General features: G+C 44.8%; 1 protein-coding gene across 4 annotated transcripts; it reads left to right on the top strand.

The window, feature by feature from the left end:
- Nucleotides 1-87: 87 nt before the first annotated feature.
- On the top strand, nucleotides 88-17,471 carry Ghrl (ghrelin and obestatin prepropeptide). 4 transcript variants are annotated; one of them, XM_035449006.1, is made up of 5 exons: nucleotides 88-8,395; nucleotides 8,729-8,845; nucleotides 10,686-10,794; nucleotides 16,335-16,452; nucleotides 16,867-17,471. In XM_035449006.1, exons 1-4 carry the CDS (start codon nucleotides 8,234-8,236, stop codon nucleotides 16,445-16,447), a joined length of 501 nt encoding a protein of 166 aa, XP_035304897.1. In that variant the 5' UTR covers nucleotides 88-8,233; the 3' UTR covers nucleotides 16,448-16,452; nucleotides 16,867-17,471. The 4 variants fall into 4 exon arrangements, with proteins under 4 accessions (XP_035304897.1, XP_027284920.1, XP_027284921.1 ...); XM_027429119.2 differs by lacking the exons at nucleotides 16,335-16,452; nucleotides 16,867-17,471 and adding an exon at nucleotides 11,726-11,871; XM_027429120.2 differs by lacking the exons at nucleotides 16,335-16,452; nucleotides 16,867-17,471 and adding an exon at nucleotides 11,726-11,871 and having other exon boundaries at nucleotides 8,732-8,845.
- The last annotated feature ends 71 nt before the right edge of the window (nucleotides 17,472-17,542 follow it).

Below are 17,542 nucleotides of genomic sequence, written 5' to 3' on the forward strand. Positions count from 1 at the left end.
TGAGCACCTGTGTGAGCCATGTTTTCCAGGCTGGGCCTTCAAGGACAGTAGCCCCTTCTGGGTGCACTTACTCCATGGGATGGGAGTGATGACTTCTGTCCTAAAGAATGGGTATGAGAAGCCGGGTGGTGGTGCACGCCTTTAATCCCAGCACTCAGGAAGCAGGTGAATCTCTGAGTTTGAGGCCAGCCTGATCTACAAACCAATTTCCAGGACATTCAAGGCTACACAGAGAAACCTAGTCTCAAAAACAAACAAGAATAGGTAATGAGATGCTAACACACGTATATGCCAGGCAAGGAATGTTAACTCAGCATTCAAACATAAGGCTATGATGGGAAATCAATTCTGATCCTAAGCCAGGTACCACTCCCAGCAGAAGTCCTGAAACCATCACCCAAACCAGCAGTAAGTAACAATAATAGCTACCATCTACCACTTGCTGCTTTAGCAGTCCTTTACACTGGATTTCAGGTAAGCAATATGGCAGAGGAGACAGACTTATCCACTTGCTAAAGAGAAAGTCAGGATTAGAGTTCTAGCCCACCTTACCCCAAACTTATCCACTGCAGAACCAGAGGTGGGGGTGGGGTGGGGGGTTGATGAGTGGGTGTTGTTATTCCTCTGCCACAGTGTATGTTCACACCAAACCTTTACTTACCAGTTACCTCAGGAGACCTGCAGAGCTCCCATCTATCCTTTTACTGTTCATAAGCCAAACCTGTTGTTTTGTCATGTTAAGGGGTGGAACTGAAGTAAGGAGATGCTAGTACCTGCCCACATAGCCTCCCAAGTCACTCCATAGAACCCAAGCCCTCTGGAAATTGCATGAAAACCAGTTTCCTTTCTTTCATAATATGTGTGAGAAAAGGGCTGGAAAGAAGCTTTCTTGTGCTTCTCAGCTCATAGAGAATGGAAGTCTGTCAGCCTAAGGACAAGCCTGGCTTCCTATGCTGCTTGCTGCTCTCAACAGAGTGAGATGATATGACACAGTGTCACACGGCAGCCAGGGACCTCTTTGTAGCTTAGGCTAGTTGAGATGGTATGGGGCTACAGTAAGTGAAATTGTGACCCTAAGAGTTTAAGATGATAGGAAAGATAGCTCTAAGTGGCTGAGAGCAAAACAATCTCTGGTGTCCACACCGGAGGTAAGTCAATGGAACACATTCACAGTACTACACTAGGGAAAGTTCCAAGAATGATGATAGTCAGGCATGGTGGGCACACTTGTAATGCCAGCACTTGGGAAGCTGAGGCAGGAGAACTGTCAAAAATTCAAAGCCAGCCTTGTCTGAGTTCCAGGGCAGGCAGAGCTACATACTGCAATCCTGTCTCAAACACCCAGCTATTACACCTTACCTGGCTGGCCTGGAGCTGGATAGATACATAGCTAAGGATGGCTTTGAACTCAGCCTCCTGCCTCTACCTGATGACTACTAGTATTAAAGGTGTGTAAACCATGCCCAGATTAAGGTTTGTTCTTGAAGCCAAGCAGCCTTGGCAAAGGCCAAAGGAATCTATTGTGGTTTCACTGTGTGAGAAAGCCTAACATTCTTTAAAACAGTGGTTCTCAAGCCTCCTAATGCTACCACCCTTTAATACAGTTCCCAAAGTAGTCACAACCCACAACTTGAGAACCACTGCTTTAAAGGAATATAACAAAATGCAGAACAACTCAAACACCAGAATATCCTGCTTACAGATCAAAACTAAAGGTGTGCAAAAAGGAGGACAATATGGTTCAACCAAAAGTGGAAAAGATACATGGCTGGGGTCTTGGCTCAGTGGTAAAATGCTTACCCAGAATTTGTGAGGACTTGGGTTCCATACTCAGATAAAGGAGGAAAGGAGGCAGAATGAAGAGTGTATGTAAGGCAGGAGACGGTGAGTTCCAGGCTAGCCTAGACTACATAGCAACACCATTCAAAAAAATAAAAAAAAAAGTTAGACCATGGAAGTAGCAGCTAAGAACTTTAAAAGCAGCTGTTACGTTTTCAAGAATGTAAAGGAAAATGAACATGAGAGAAATACCTAAAAACTCGGTAAGTGGAATTTCTAGAATATACTCTAGTTGGAAGTACTCAGATTAGATAACACAGTTAGAAAGATATGTGAATTTTAACACTTACCAGAAGGAACCAAATAATTACCAGAAAAGGAGACTGAGAAATTGAACCAATAATGTGATCTGTGGGGCAATACCATATAGTCTAGCCTGTGTGTAGTTGGGAGTCCTGAGGGAAGAGGGCAAAAAAAGGAAAAGTACAGGGGGAAGAAATATGAAGAGACAGCCAAATATTTTTCCACAATTAAAATTAAAACCCTTGCCGGGCATAGTGGCACACTGCTTTTAACCCCAGTACTTGGGAGGCAGAGGCAGGTGGATCTCTGCGCACTACAGGCCAGCCTGGTCTACAAAGTGAGTTCCAGGACAGCCAGGTCTGTTACATACAAAAAGAAACCCTGACTCAATCCCTGCCCCAAATATAATTAAAGCCCTAATCCTCCACAACCATTGGGCACATTAAGGGTGTTACAGCAGCAGTCAGAGACATACATGCTATAGTCACAAGAACACATAAAGGAATAGCAGCCAATTTGTCATCAGAAATCAAACAAAACATCTCTGATGAAAGAAAACTCAGAACTCCACACCTGCTAAAATAAAGATGTCTTTATAAAATAAAGATCTATTAGCTTTCTGTTACTATGACAAAATGCCTTAGCTCAAAATTTCGGGATTTTTGGTACATGGTTCGTTGGGTCTGTTCCTTTGGCCTGTGGTTTACCTACATCATGGTGGGAATTTAAGGCAAAGGAAGAAGCCTGTTCACCTCATGACAGGGAGAAGCAAGAAGAGAAAGGGACCGGGACCCCAGTATCCTCTTCATGGGCATATCTCCTCACTACCTTAATCTTCCATTATATCACACCTCTCACCAGCACACAGGTTGGCAAAAGCAGCCTTTACCAAACATTCAAGATCTGAACAAGATGTTTGGTATGGTAGCATGTACTTGTAATTCCAGCACTCAGGAGATAGAGGCAGGACCAAGCATCCAGTGCCAGTCTCAGCTACATAGCAAGTTCAAGTTCAGTGAGATACTGTCTTAATAACAAGCAAAGGCTAGAAAGAACCCACACAATAAAATGGGAGAGATGAAGACAGGATTATCCTGAGGTCATGCTAGGCAGCCAGTTTAGCCAAACAGGCAAGCTACAGGTTCAGTGAGAGACCTTGTGTCAAAAAGTAAGGTGGAGGGATAAGAAGAGACCTCAGTGGTTAAAAGCACACATTGCTCTTACAGAGGATCAGAGTTCTCTTATCAGCACCAATATCAGGTGGCTTATAACTCCTGTAATCCTAGCACCAGGGGATCAACACCCACTTATGACCTCTACAAGTACCTGCACACATGTAGACAAACCCACACACATACATTATAAAAGAAAATTGGGGTGGAGGTAAATAAATGCGGGAAGCACCTGATGCCAGTCTCTTGCCTGTATACATATTGGCACTACCCACATACATACATACATACATACATACACACACACACACACACACACACACACACACACACACACACACACACACACACACAATCAAACCACATGGCTGGGTGTAGTGACAACAATAATCACAGCTACTCAAGAGACTGAGGCTTCAGGACGATCAAATGAGTCCAGTTCAAGCCAGAAGAAAAGTGAATGGAAAGAGAAGGGAAATGGAGAAAGAACAAGGAAGGGAGAGGAGGAAAAATCAGCCCAATAGTGGCATATGCTAGAATCCCAGCTAAGGGACTGCAAGCAAGACCAATCTCTAAATCAGTATGACCAGACTATATTAGCTCCACTTTAAACACAAAGGGAAGAAATAATAAAAATGCTGCAAACATATCAGATACTAATCAAAAGGAAAGAATCAAGTTTATCTGTTTCTGTCAAATAAAACAGGCTTTAGAAGGAGAAATGCCATCAGACACCAGAACATGATAAAAGGGTCAATTTGGGAAGGCCTAACAATCCAAAACCGTCTGCCCTTAACAGGAACTTCCAGACACTTGGAGCAGGAACATATATAAAGAAACCAGCTCCAATTTTCTGACATTTCAATTCTCATTCAGTAACAGAACCTAAAGAGCATTCAAACTCAGTACATTTACAGCACATATGAGCCATTCTTGTACTTGACCTAACATACAGAACATTCTACCCAGCAATGCTTCAGATTGTTGCTCATTTGCTGCTACAATACTCATCAAACAAAACTTAGGGACCTTAAACCCCAACATATTTAAAAAACTATTAAACTCAAAGGGTTGGTGTTGGATCTCCCAACATCCTGCTATGGCCCCCACATGCACACACAGAGCTTATACCTACAAACTCAAGTCCACCATACACAAAAGAACAATTTTAACAATAAACCATAATAAAACTTACTTAAAATATGTGAACCAGGTCTCTGCCATGTATCTAGCCCCACACTCCTTGGAGTATGAGGCAGGAACATCACTTTAACAGAATAATTTTAAACCAGCCTACATACAGCACAGCCAAGCCTTATCTCAAAACAAGAGGGGAAAAAGACACAAATAACCACACGTGCTGGGTGTTTGTGGCACACACCTTTAATCCCAGCACTCGGGAGGCTGAGGCAGGTGGATCTCTGTGAGTTTGAGGCCAGCCTGGTATATAGTAAGAGTGCCAGGATAGGCTCCAAAGCTACACAAAGAAACCCTGTCTCGAAAAGCCAAAAAAAAATAAAATAAAAACAAATAACCACACATATGAATTGCTTATTTCCAGACTTTTCCATGTTTTATTTCCAGATCATAGTTGTCCCTAATTCAACCTATGCAAAGTGAAGCTGCAAAAGGAGACTCCGTAACAGTGTAAAAATGACAGTTTACCTTTTTTGTTTTATGTTTAAATTATATGTATATGTATGTGTCTGTGTTTGGGTGTGTGCCCATGAGTGCAAGTGCTGACAGAGGCCAGAAAGGGCACTGGGTCCCCCGGAGCTGGAGTTACAGATGGTTTTGAATCACCCAACATGGATTCTGGGAACTGAATTCAGGTCCTCAGCAAGAACACTACACAGCTCGAGGACCTGAGTGTGGATCCCCAGGGGGGGGTTCTTAAAAACTGAGCAGGTATGGCAGCCTACCTGAAATCCTAAGGCCCAGAATGTGGGACCAGAGAACCCCTGACAAGCTGGCCAGCTAGAAAAACTGAATTGGCAAGTTCTCAATTCAGAGAGAGAGATTGTATCAGTAAGTTAACTAGCGAGCAATCGAGGAAGACACCTAATGTTAACCACCGACCTCCACCAGCATGTGTACACAGTGCATGTAAAGGGGTGTATGTGCTTGCACAAAGAGTTCCCACTAATGGAAACAACTGCTTCTTTAGGCACATGTTTGGCTTCAGGTCTGAGGAGGAAGTGTACACGATGTACTTGAGGGATCTCAGAACAGAAAGCTATTCAAAACTGGGACCATTTCAAAAGCCTAACCCTAGCTAGTTGATTGAAAAACCATTGGATAGAATGAATAAATTAGCCTGGCTCCCATTCTTGGAGCTGCCAATTTGGTTTTGGTCACAATTAAAAAGTGGAGAAATGGCTAGAATAATGGCTCAGCAGTTAAGAGCACTGAAATCTTCCAGGTCTTGAGTTCAATTCCTAGCACCCACATGTTGGTTTACAACTGTTTATAACTGTAGTCCCGTGAGATTTGACCTCTTCTGGTTTGCAGACATGCATGCAGACAAAATACCTATATATATAAATAAATCTTTTAAAAGGGGAGGAGGTTGTAGGGAAGCCACCTGTCCTTCTGGAGTCATACAGTCTTCTCCAAGCTCCTGTTGCTAGGATGGAGGCACATTTCCCAGCCCCATCCCTCTCCCACAGCTTTGGGTGGGTGGTTAGGTATTTTCTAGTACTTTCTCCCTCCACACTTCTTCCATCACCAGACCTTCCTCCCTGCTATAACCTACACTCTAGATGCCAAGGTATGTTACTAGAGGGTGCCAGCTCTGTCCCTAGATAGCCAGCAATTTGTTGTTTGCTCACCTGTGGCCTTATCTAAGATCAACACCTGTACCTCCTGCCTCCAGAAGCTTCCAGGGACCAAGTAGACAAGCTCTTATCTCAGCCAATGCCTGATCACCATGCATAGGCTTTCTGTCCTCCCAGACTGGAGGGCTGCAGGTGCTTCTTCACCACCTCCATATTCAGCCCCTCTGGGCCCCAGGGCCAAATGGTTTCTAAGTTCAGGTGGGTGACAGGGCTATGAAGGTGCCTGGTAATATAGTTATGTGCGGCTAGGACTAAACATAGGATTTCAGCTACCCCTGCCAGATGGTCTTTTACTTAGAGAAGGTACAACGCAGCCCATGCCTCACCTGTCACTAGAATTCCCAAAGGGCCCAATCTCCCCCAAGACTATCTAGTAGTTCAGGATGTCATGGGGCCCTGAATCATTTATTCTGTTATCAAGGCCCCTTTAACTGGACATCCACCCAGAGTGGCCATGTCGATGCAATGTCACTATCACTGTGGCAGCAGGGACAGGTCAGAAAGCAGTGTGTCTGGAATCAGAAGCCTGTACTGCCCCAGGTAGAGATCTATAGGCTCCAGCCCTCAAGACATCCTATTTTTCTTTTTTATTTTGTTTTCCAAGACAAGGTTTCTCTGTGTAGCCTTGGCTGTCCTGGAACTCTATAGATCAGGCTGGCCTTGAATTCAGAGATCTACTTGCCTCCAACTCCCAAGTGCTAGAATGAAAGGCATGCACCAACCCAGCCCTATTTTTCTTAAGAGCATTACTGAAGAGTATCCAACTACATGAAGTCCTCTAGAAGTTGCAAGTCCTAGGGCCAACAGAATTTGGCATGTATATCACAACCATGGGTATGGTTCAACACAGCTGCCTCCTGCGGGCCACATTATCAGTTATAACGTATTCCCACTCTGTCCTCAAAGAACTAGCAGGCAAGGGGAAGGGATCTTTGTGGGAAAGTTTCCTAGAACTCTCCCCAGTCAAAGCTATATTGCAGGACTCCTATCACCAGGTCCATCTCATCTGCTCCTCCACAATGGGCATCCCTTGTCCTAGGGCCTTGATACCAGACAGAGGACAGAGAGGCAAGCTGCCAGGTTAGCAAACACCAGATGAGGCTGGGGTATGGCTCAGTGGAAAATGCCTACCAAGTACAAGGCCCTGGAAACTATGCCTAAAAGTTCAAAACAAAAACAAAAGACCAAACAGTTGTCTTTTTACCACACAGAACACCAATAAAGCATGGCCACCAGGTGAGCATTCCCCCTTACTCACTCCCTAGGGAAGACAGTTCAGCCCATCTTGGGGAACACCCCAAAATCAGGCTTCTATGTGGAAGCTATAAAAGCACAGTAGCAGGGCAAAGCTGAACAAAATCTTAAAGCTCTCCTGGTGGCAATATCATCTCACATGGAAGGGGACAAGCCAAGGTCACACCATAATTAAGCCAGACCTCAGAGCTGCCAACACTCTAGCAGAGCCAGACCCACATGGGTACCACAGAGACATCAGGAGCTGTTGTCCCAACAGAAGCTAACTGCGTATGATACCTCTCAGAGCACCTGACTGCCACTGTTGTTCTTCAACAGTGGGGAGGGAGTAGAATATTAGTTCCCAAGGAATGCAATACTGCCCACACAAAGTAGACAGCCTCAAAGATAAGGCTGTTAGATCTGAACAAACACAAGGCTTCCTATATAAGGAGCAGTCAGGCAGCAGGCACCACAACCTCAGAGGCATTCCAGGTAGGCTGTGTTGTGTGTTTGTGTATGTGTGTATGTGTATGCACAACTGTATGTGCTCATAGGGGTCTAAATTACTCACTACTGGCCATTTACTTACTTTCTCTGGGTGTCAGTGAGCTCACTGAACAAAAGGGACAGTGGACAACCTACGTTTAGTCTGGCTGCTGAGAAAAAGCTGAATAAAGAACTAATTAGCTCCATCATCAGGCTCCTGGGGGCTTAGGACAAATGACAGTGGGATGAACACCACAGCCTTCTAGTTTAGAAAAGACAGAGTTCAGCCTTCAGCTCTCCCACCCTTTTAAGACAAGAGAGTCTTGCTTCACTCAGCAGTCTCCACTCCAGGTTCTACCCTTCTTGAAGTTTCTTGGGTTCCAACCTAAACAAAATCTAAGGCGTATCATAGAGATAGGTATGCTGCCAGAAGACTCTCTTTTCTCAGGGCAACCTGTACCCACCACCAAGGCCATGCTGTCTTCAGGGACCATCTGCAGTCTGCTGCTACTCAGTGTGCTCTGGATGGATGTGGCCATGACAGGCTCCAGCTTCCTGAGCCCAGAGCACCAGAAAGCCCAGGTAAGCCTGTCTCCACAAGCCCCATATCTAAAACGGTCTGTTTTAGGCCCATGACGAGCAGCAGTGGCTCCATCTCTCTGGCCTTCAAGCTTAAGGGAGGACTCTGATGTGACCCAATTCTGCTTTTGGTAGGATATGCAGATTTAAGTCCCTAAAGAGAAAACCTCATCCAAGCATGGTAGTGCACACTATAATCCCAACGTTAGAAGATAAAGGCAGATGAGCCTCAAATTTTAAGTCCAGCCTGGGCTACATAGTGAGACTCTATCTCAAAATAAGTAAATATAATAATAAATTTTAAGAAAAATAAAGGGACCCTCTTTTCCTTTCTAGCAGAGAAAGGAATCCAAGAAGCCACAGGCCAAACTGCAGCCACGATCTCTGGAAGGCTGGCTCCACCCCGAGGGCAGAGGACAGGCAGAAGGGACAGAGGAGGAACTGGAGATCAGGGTTGGTACCCAGGCACCAGTATGTTCTTGTGACAGTAATGGGAATTGGGTGGGGTAGAATGGAGTATAAGCTTTTCAAGATTCTCATGAATTAAGAGTCCAGCAACAACAGCTCTGCAAGGGGGTCAGGGTCTCTGGCACAAAAGAGCTAAATGTTGCAAGGGTAGCAAGGGAGCAGCCAGGATCAGCAAAGATGTCAGAAGACTCCAGGGGGTCACAAAGAGCCAGGGAGCACAGATGGAGAGACACAGACAGAAGAAAGTCTTTGTCTATCCCAGGCCTCTCAGGCCTGCCTTGGTTATGGAGAGGTAAGTGGGCTGCTAGTGCAGGCTGGCTAGCTCATACACCACTAGCCTAATGGAGTCAGTTTTGCTTTGAAGAATTTTGCATGGGGTAAAGAAAAACCACAAACAGCTCAAGGATTGGGAGAAAGGAATAAAGGAACCCATAGGTGCCTCTCAGCAGCTCACCTAGGATTCCCCTGGGAACTGTAAGTAGCATCTGGCGATGTCTGTCCCTATACTGTGTTTCTACATGAAACTTCATCTTCAAACACAGCAACCATGATTAACTGAGCAGCAGGGAGCACACCGAGGGCTTCACAACTGCTAGGCATGTGCTCTGCTAAGTGCCACATCTCCAGCCCTGTTCTACCGTTATCATGGATCATTTACTCTTTTAAAAACCCTTTAAGCTAAGCAAGACTGGCATCATTGACTAAACTTTGTAGATAAGAAACCCAAGTTGAAAGGTGAACTCACCCAAGGCCAACAGGTCTGGGTTTCCTTCCCCCATCCTCCTCTCTAGTCAAGGGCAAATGCCAATGCCAAGATCACCAAATTCAGTCTCTGACTCTCTGGAGCGTCTTCTCAAATAAACCCTTGCTCCACAGGAAGTTTGACCCTGAAAACTATTCCCCTGGCTCCTCAAGGTTCCTTCGATGACACGGCATGGACACTGTCTTGAGACAGCCAAGTCCACACTGGGCAGGTGGCTACCCCAGCCACAAGTCCTGCACTTAGTTCTTTTAGGAAAGAAATCTTAGCACAGGGCCAGGATTAAACATTTCCTAGTTCCTATGATCCTCAACATCTGGCCTATGTAGCAAGTACTGGGCATAGAGTATGACCACTGCTTGCCCTGTCATTTGGGATTCCATCTCTCCTCAAAGGTTTTCTCTTCAAAATCAGGTCTGTAGACAGAACACCAACAATCTCCACCACACTAAACAGATGGACCCTGAATCAAAGAAGAAGGGGCTTTCCCAGGTTGTGTGAGAATCAAATGCTGCCACTTCACATGCCCCTGACCATCCAGTACTAGGGTGTAAGCCCTGGCAGTGACCCTAATAGAGTATGGTTAGGTGATCTGACCAGCTTGCACAGACAATGGAGTGTGAGGAGAACAATTAGCACTTGCTGAAGAGAAGGCTGGAAGGGCTCCAGGTCCCTGAAAGTCCCAGCACTCCCCATCCTACTCATACTTCCTACAGCCCGAAACAAACTGAGGAGCAGGCTACCATTCACCTGATGCCTAGCAGCCTGACAGAGCCTGTGCCCACACCAAGCAAGGACTTGGGGCTAGGCAGATTTCAGAATCCTGCTTTCTAAATCATTGACTATCACCTCTATCTGTGACACAGAGAGGTGTCTTCCAGGCTTGACCTGAGGACAGGGAGAGTACCAGACCAGTTAGCACTCCCCACTGACTCTAAGATTACATTCACAGACCACTCAGATACCCAAGTGGCCAACATGGCCAGGCCTCCCTGGGGAAGAGGTGGGTGTTTGGGGCAGGGCAGGCAGGATAAAGCCTCAGGCCCTCCCAACTCTACCTCCTAGTTCAACGCTCCCTTTGACGTTGGTATCAAGCTGTCAGGAGCTCAGTACCAGCAGCATGGCCAGGCCCTGGGGAAGTTCCTTCAAGACATCCTCTGGGAAGAGGTCAAAGGTGAGTCAATCTGAAATGTAGCTTAACCTATTTTATTAGTGACACAAATTTTCTTCCCCAACCCCACTCTCAAGCTTCTCATCTTCCTCACTATCTATGGGAAAGGGCGCTGAGCTGGTATATGTGGCAGCTCAGGAGGGCTGGAGATTCAGGTCCATCTTCAACAGCCCCATGTTCCAGAAACTAGTGTGTTAGCTAGCTTGCTAGGCCCCATTGGACCCTCAACTCTTTTAACTGTGAGGTAGTGCTGATATCTATTTCCTGCATTTCAAATCATCTGGCGTTGAAATATCTTTACAGTGCAACTACAAAGTGGCACTGAAAATGCCAGCAGACATGTATCTTTTGTTTTTTTGAGACAGGGTTTCTCTGTATAATAGCTCTGGCTGTCCTGGAACTTGCTCTGTAGACCAGGCTTGCCTGGAATTCACAGAGATTCACCTGCCTTATCCTCCCAAGTGCTGGATTAAAGGCATGTGCTATTATGCCTGGTTATATCTTAGGATTTCTATGTAATTTCTGGATGAAACCCAAAGCCTCATACATACTAGGCAAGCACACTACTTCTGAGCTGCATCCTTGGTTTTCAGTACCCTCTTAGTTTGTGAAAAAAAAAAAATACCCAGCTTTTCCATGGCTGAGAAAACAAAAATTTCAAAAACAAGCTACATTCTTTCCCTAAGCACTTCCTCACAAATATGGCAATCATACATATCTCACCATACAGATGAGGAAAGATGGGAGATATAAGGATACTTACCCTAAAGCACATAGTTCACACTCAAATGCCATCCTCTTTAAGTCCAAGGCCAGTGATCCCCACCCCCAACACAACACACTTGCTCCCAGCAGACCATGATTAAGGAAAGCAAATTTGATGACTTGTGTCAGACGGTGAACCTGAAGACTGACTTGACCTCTTGCTTTTCAGAAGCACCAGCTGACAAGTGACTACTGACAGGACTGGCCCACTATGAGTTCCTCCTGAGCAAGAACCCACATCTAACCTTAGGCTCCACTGCAACACCCAGCACTCTCCTACTGCCTTAAGAATAAATGCTCAAGCTAAGTGCTGAATGCTCAAAATAATTATTTTCATCAACATGGTAAAATTTACATTTTACTTAAAAATTACTGAAACAATGAAATGAAACAATGCTGTAAGTTTATGACCCATGAGAAAAGAAAAGAAAAAAGCTACAGTAAGGTGAGAGCATGCTTGAAAACCAAACGAATCCTTGCTCATTCCAGCAGTAAAACAGCAGAAGGATTATAAGACAGACAGTTCTAAAGGTGGGCGTTGGAGGCCACAAACACAGTCCACCATATAGCAGAGCTTCCTGAATAATTAAGAGCTACACTAGGAGCTTCCAAAGAGCCACCAATGGCTACATTCATAAAGATACCAGTTGACAGTATCAGAATCGACACACTCAAGACCTGTCTGGGGTGATCAGAATGGGTGCTTGGCAATGGCTCTCAACCATACCACACAGGGCTAGGTAACCACATTCTCCACTCTTCAACTCCTGGAGAAGTCTGGCAAATCAAATGTCCCATGTACTCAAAGCTGACCACCACCTGATACCAGGTAGACATCCCAAAATATTTCCCAAACTCCAGATCACAGCTCATGAGCCTCAATCCTCAAGTCCTACCATTGTAATTTTAGTTAAGATACTAAGAATATTACTCACACCTCAATGCAAATCTTTAGACCATGTCCCAAAGTCCAGTGATATTACATGAGACCCATAACTAAAGCTCTCCAAATTCCTTGTGCAGCCCAGTAAGCACTTAGGATAAAGAAGGAAAACACCCAGTGTTGCCCAGCTAGGGCAACACTGCTGCAGCAGGAGACATGTACCTGCTCAAGGGAAGCCTTGGCCACCCAGAACCCAAAGCATGAGATGACCAGGGATAAGCACACTTGGCAGGCACTATGGAATCTAAATGCATCCCTGCCAAGGAGCTGTGATGCTCCTCGATATTACCATCTGGTAACTCCTTACAAATGAATGCACGGTCCCACTCTAGCCCTTCTCCAGAGAATCCTTTAACAAAGCCCCAAGCTAGGCATGGTAGCATACGCCTTTAACCCCAGCACTCAGGAGGTAAAAACATCTCTCTAGGAGTTCGAGGCCAGCATGATCTACAAAGTGAGTTCCAGGACAGTCAGAGCTGTTACACAGAAACCCTGTTTTGAAAAATAAAACAAAACAAAACAAACAAAAAAAAAAAAAAAAACAAAGCCCCAATCTATGACTTGCTTAGAAGTCCCAGGATCCTTTTCAAACAACACAGAGCTGTGTGGGGTCCTTGACAAACCTGGAAACATGGAGACACACAGATGTTCACTGTGCTGCTCAGTTTTTGTCAACTTGACATAAGCTATTAAATCACCTGGGAAGAAGGACCTAAACTGAGAAAACGCCTCCATCAGATTTCTTGTTAAGCAAGTCTGTGGGGCATTTTCTTAGTTAATGATTGGTGTGGAAAGGCTCAGCCCACTTCAAGCAGTATCACCCTAGACAGGTGGTTCTGGGTTATAAGAAAGCAGGTTGAACAAGCAGGAATAAACAAGCCAGTAAGCAGTATTCCTTCATGGTGTCTGCTTGAGTTCCTCTGCTGGCTTTTCTCAGAGGTAGACTGTAACCTGTGAGCTGAAGTAAAATAAACCTGCCTCTTCCCTCAAGTTGCTTCTGGTCAAGGTTTTTTATCCTAGCAACAGAAAAACTAATGCATTCAGCTTCTCATATTTTCCCTCCCATCTATGCAATGCTCACCCATATCAATTAAGTCTACCCCTAAGATATGCAACAGCACCAATGCCCTGTTGCCTTTCTACCAACAACACCTGTCTTGACCTCAGAATGGCACAGGTCTAAGATTTTTGTCACAAGTAACCACTTTGACTTACTGGAAAGTAGAAATGAAGGAAGAAACTTAGCAAATGGAGGGAAAGAACTTGAATGAACAGTTGTTCACAAGATGCTTCGCTCACAAAAAATGAGTACTTCTCTTTCTTCTGCCATTGCCCTGTAATTATTCCTTCAAGAAGCAGATGCTGAGCACTCTGGCCAAACTCTACCTACCAGGCAGTTCAGTGTGGGCATGGGACTATACAACCCACATCAAGACCCTGCACTTCCCTGGCTCCTCCCTGCCACAGTCACTGCAAAACTTAACCCAGCATCTGGCATAATAGTGCCTGAAGAACAGGCACACAATCATCTTAATACCTATGATTCCGTGATCCTACTGTATATATTCAAAGATGAGTTTAATTTCTGTTCATTTCCACAGTACATCTACTTATGAGAGAATTCAGAGAAATGAAGTAACTCTCCCAAAGTCAAACAACAAATACCTGAAGACTCATAACCAGAGTTTCAGACTTGAGGCATGTGGCTTTTCCATCTGCTCCATTGGCCCAACTGCCAAGGATCCAGGGTTTCATAAGGATTTTCAGTGCTGAAGATAAACCCAGGGCCTCTGTATACTAAATAAGCACTCTACCAGGGAGGTGGGGCCCTCCTTTTGTTTTTCATTTTCCTTGATAATTCATCAAGGACACTTTCAAGTTAAAAACTGGTAGAAATAAAGTACATCCAAGCACACGATGAGGGTGTACAGTACCAAGGAAATACATCTCTCTAAACATGTTCCAGCATCAATTTCCTTTTTTTGTTTTGTTTGCTTGCTAAGTCACCCATGTTTGGTGGCCTTGAACTGTCAACTCCCCTCCTCTACCTCCCAAAATCTGGGGCTGTAGGCATATACCATGGTGCCCAGGTCCCTAGATATTTTTTCTTTTTTTTTTTTTTTTTGGGGGGGGGGGAGTACAAGACAGGGTCGCTCTGTGTAGCCCTGGCTGTCCTGGAACTCACTCTGTAGACCAAGCTGGCCTCAAACTCAAGAGATCCACCTGCCTCTGCCTCCTCAGTGCTGGGATTAAAGGTATGCCACTACTACTGGGCTAGTTCAATTTTCTTAAGACCACTCCTTCATGTATTAACGATTCCACTAATTTAAGGGTCCCTGGAATAGGGAAACTGTATCTCTAGAGGGAACAAGGCATTTTCAAGAGGAAAAAATAAATTCTCCTTCAAGAGAAAAAAAATGTTTTATAATTAGCATAACAGCATGTATATCTATCTCACTATATATTACATGCTCAAAAAGTCTGACAAGCACCAAAGAAGAGGCCAAACACACACAATAGCCTCTCTCCCTAAATCTGAACACTCAAATACCAGAGACAAACAGTCAAAGGGACCAAGTGAAACCAGCCAGTACCAATTATCATCCCTGACAGTGTATCTTGATACATGCCAGCAGCAGTTCCCTTACAAAACAAAACAAAAGTGCTGAGATTAAATGGTCAAGTATCAATGCAAAAAGAGGGAAACACTGGAAGAGCCTCAGAAGGGACAACTCCCAGAACCAGACATGAAGACAAAGCAGAAATTTGTGATCTATGGTCCATGACAATCACCTGACCATGTTTACACATAGGGGTAAGGGAACCTGCCTATCTCACGTACTGCATTCATTTCCAGCTTAAAGTTCAAGGATATCTCAGCACAAGGGTAGGGTGCAGTTCTATGGTAGAGAATTTGCTTAATAGCACAAGCAAGTAAGGCTCTGGGCCAATCCCCGGCACCACAAACCCAGAAAAGCCCCACAAAAAAACACCTTGATAGGGACTGAAGATATAATTCAGTGGTTAAGTGTAGTGCCTTCACTTCCAGAGGACCTGGTTCAATTCCCAGCACCAACATAGCAGCTGAGTTTCAGGAAATTCAATGCCCTCTTCTGATCTTCATGAACACCACACACATGGTACACTGAGACACATACAGGCAAAACACCCATACAGATAAACCAGAAAATTTTAAATACCATAAAATAAGATGACTGACTGCAGATAGTCAAACAGTTCCCCCCAGTTTACCTGGAGACAAGAGTTCAGAGCCCAAAACCTGCATTACAACTGACTTCATCAACATCCCCATGTACAACACTGCTTTCTTCTGCTGAACTATGTACTCCCCAAAGGCTAAACAGCTAAAGCACACCCAAGTCTGCAGGAAAGTGACATGGATGTCTCATTCCAAGGCAGCAGACTTTTTAGACAGAACTGTATTCTCACAGCCATTTTAATCTTACAATAAGTTAACAATATCTCCAGACATTCCCAAGTATGTTGGTTAGTTTGTCAACTTGACACAAGCTAAGTTACCTGGGAAGAGGGAACCTCAATGGAGAAAATGCTCCCATGAGACTGGCATGCAGGCAGGCCAATGGGTTGCTTTCTTGAATCATGATTGATATGGGAGTGTCCAGAACATGGAGGGTGGTGTCACACCTGAGCAGGTGGTCTCAAATTGTATAAGGAGACAAACTAAGAAAACCATGGGGAGCCAGTAAGTAGTGTCCCTCCATGGCCTCTGTTTTAGTTCCTACCTGACTTCCTGCCCTGACTCCCTGATTGATGGACTGTAATCTTCAGGTGAAATAAACCCTTTTCTCCCTAGGTTGTTTTTGGTCAATGTTTCAACACAGCAACAGAAAGCAGCACATAGAATACCATGTTACCAAGCTGAGAGGACGCTATAGCCTCCTGCATCACTCAAGCCAATCTAAATAAGCAAGGTGAGCATGGGATGGGAATTAAGGGATTAAGAGAAGGTCAGAGTCGGAGAAGAGATGAGGAGGCATCTGGGCAAGGTAGTCACCTCCAATTTTGTGTAATAGTCAGTAGTAATGCCCTAAAGTGAGGCTAGTGGTACCCACAAAGATACCAAAGGCCTGCTGCAAAAGAAACGGCTACAGTACAGCTTGAGTAACAAGTAGTGTGGCAGACCGAGCAGACCCAAGTCTTCAAACAGGAAGCCAAGTCCCCTGTTCTTCCCACTTAACAAATATGAAACATAGACAAAACGTTGTTGACCCAAGGGAGGTGAACAGAGATGAAAGCTATTTCCCAGACCTGACACTGAGTCCCATGGTTAGGCAGAAAGTCCAAACAGGCAATAATCACATCACCTATTTATTTTACCTCACAAGGTTCAAGAGCACTTTTCAAAGATAAAGCCACCTAGAAGAACTCATTGCTAAGTGCTGGACTACACAACCTAATCCTTCTGGACCAAGAACAGGGTCAGCACCAACTCCAGGACCTTAAGTGACCCAACCTTTACAAGGAACCACAGAGATGAGAACAAAGCCACCAATTTAGAACATGCACTGCTCAAATGAAGGGTCCTAAAAAACAAACAGGACAAAGAAAGCAGCCAAGAGAGAATAATCACACCTAGATTCTAGGCTGCTTGCTCAACGCTAGCAATCCAACATGGCCAAAGCTCCTGGCAAGCTTTGGGGAATGGCAGCATGGGTGGGGGACACAGGGAGACTGACAAGTGTGAAAGAAGAGAAATATTCTGTGTTTTATGAAACAAGATACAAAAAGGGGCCCAGATGCTCAGCTACCTGACAAAGGGGCGTTACCAAAGGAGGACCCCTTACATCCTCTGGGGTTCATCTATCACAGGAAGACCTCTTTCTTTAGTACTCATAGGACACATCATTACACAGTAGTGGGATCATAAAGACCAGCACCACAGAGACACAGAACCAGTAGCAACCATGGAAGAATCATGTAAGGTTACACCTGAACCAAGGCTGGAAAGAATGCCCAGGAGACCTCCCCGAGGAAGCTCCTTTCACAACAGAGAAGCAGGGA

This window comes from Cricetulus griseus, chromosome 8 (assembly GCF_003668045.3).
Source record: "Cricetulus griseus strain 17A/GY chromosome 8, alternate assembly CriGri-PICRH-1.0, whole genome shotgun sequence".
NCBI lineage: Eukaryota > Metazoa > Chordata > Mammalia > Rodentia > Cricetidae > Cricetulus > Cricetulus griseus.

Coding starts and splice junctions, on each gene's coding strand:
- Ghrl (XM_035449006.1), top strand. CDS start 8,234: ATGCTGCCAGAAGACTCTCTTTTCTCAGGGCAACCTGTACCCACCACC. Junction 8,396..8,728: donor CAGAGCACCAGAAAGCCCAG/GTAAGCCTGTCT, acceptor TTTCCTTTCTAG/CAGAGAAAGGAATCCAAGAA. Junction 8,846..10,685: donor AGGAGGAACTGGAGATCAGG/GTTGGTACCCAG, acceptor TCTACCTCCTAG/TTCAACGCTCCCTTTGACGT.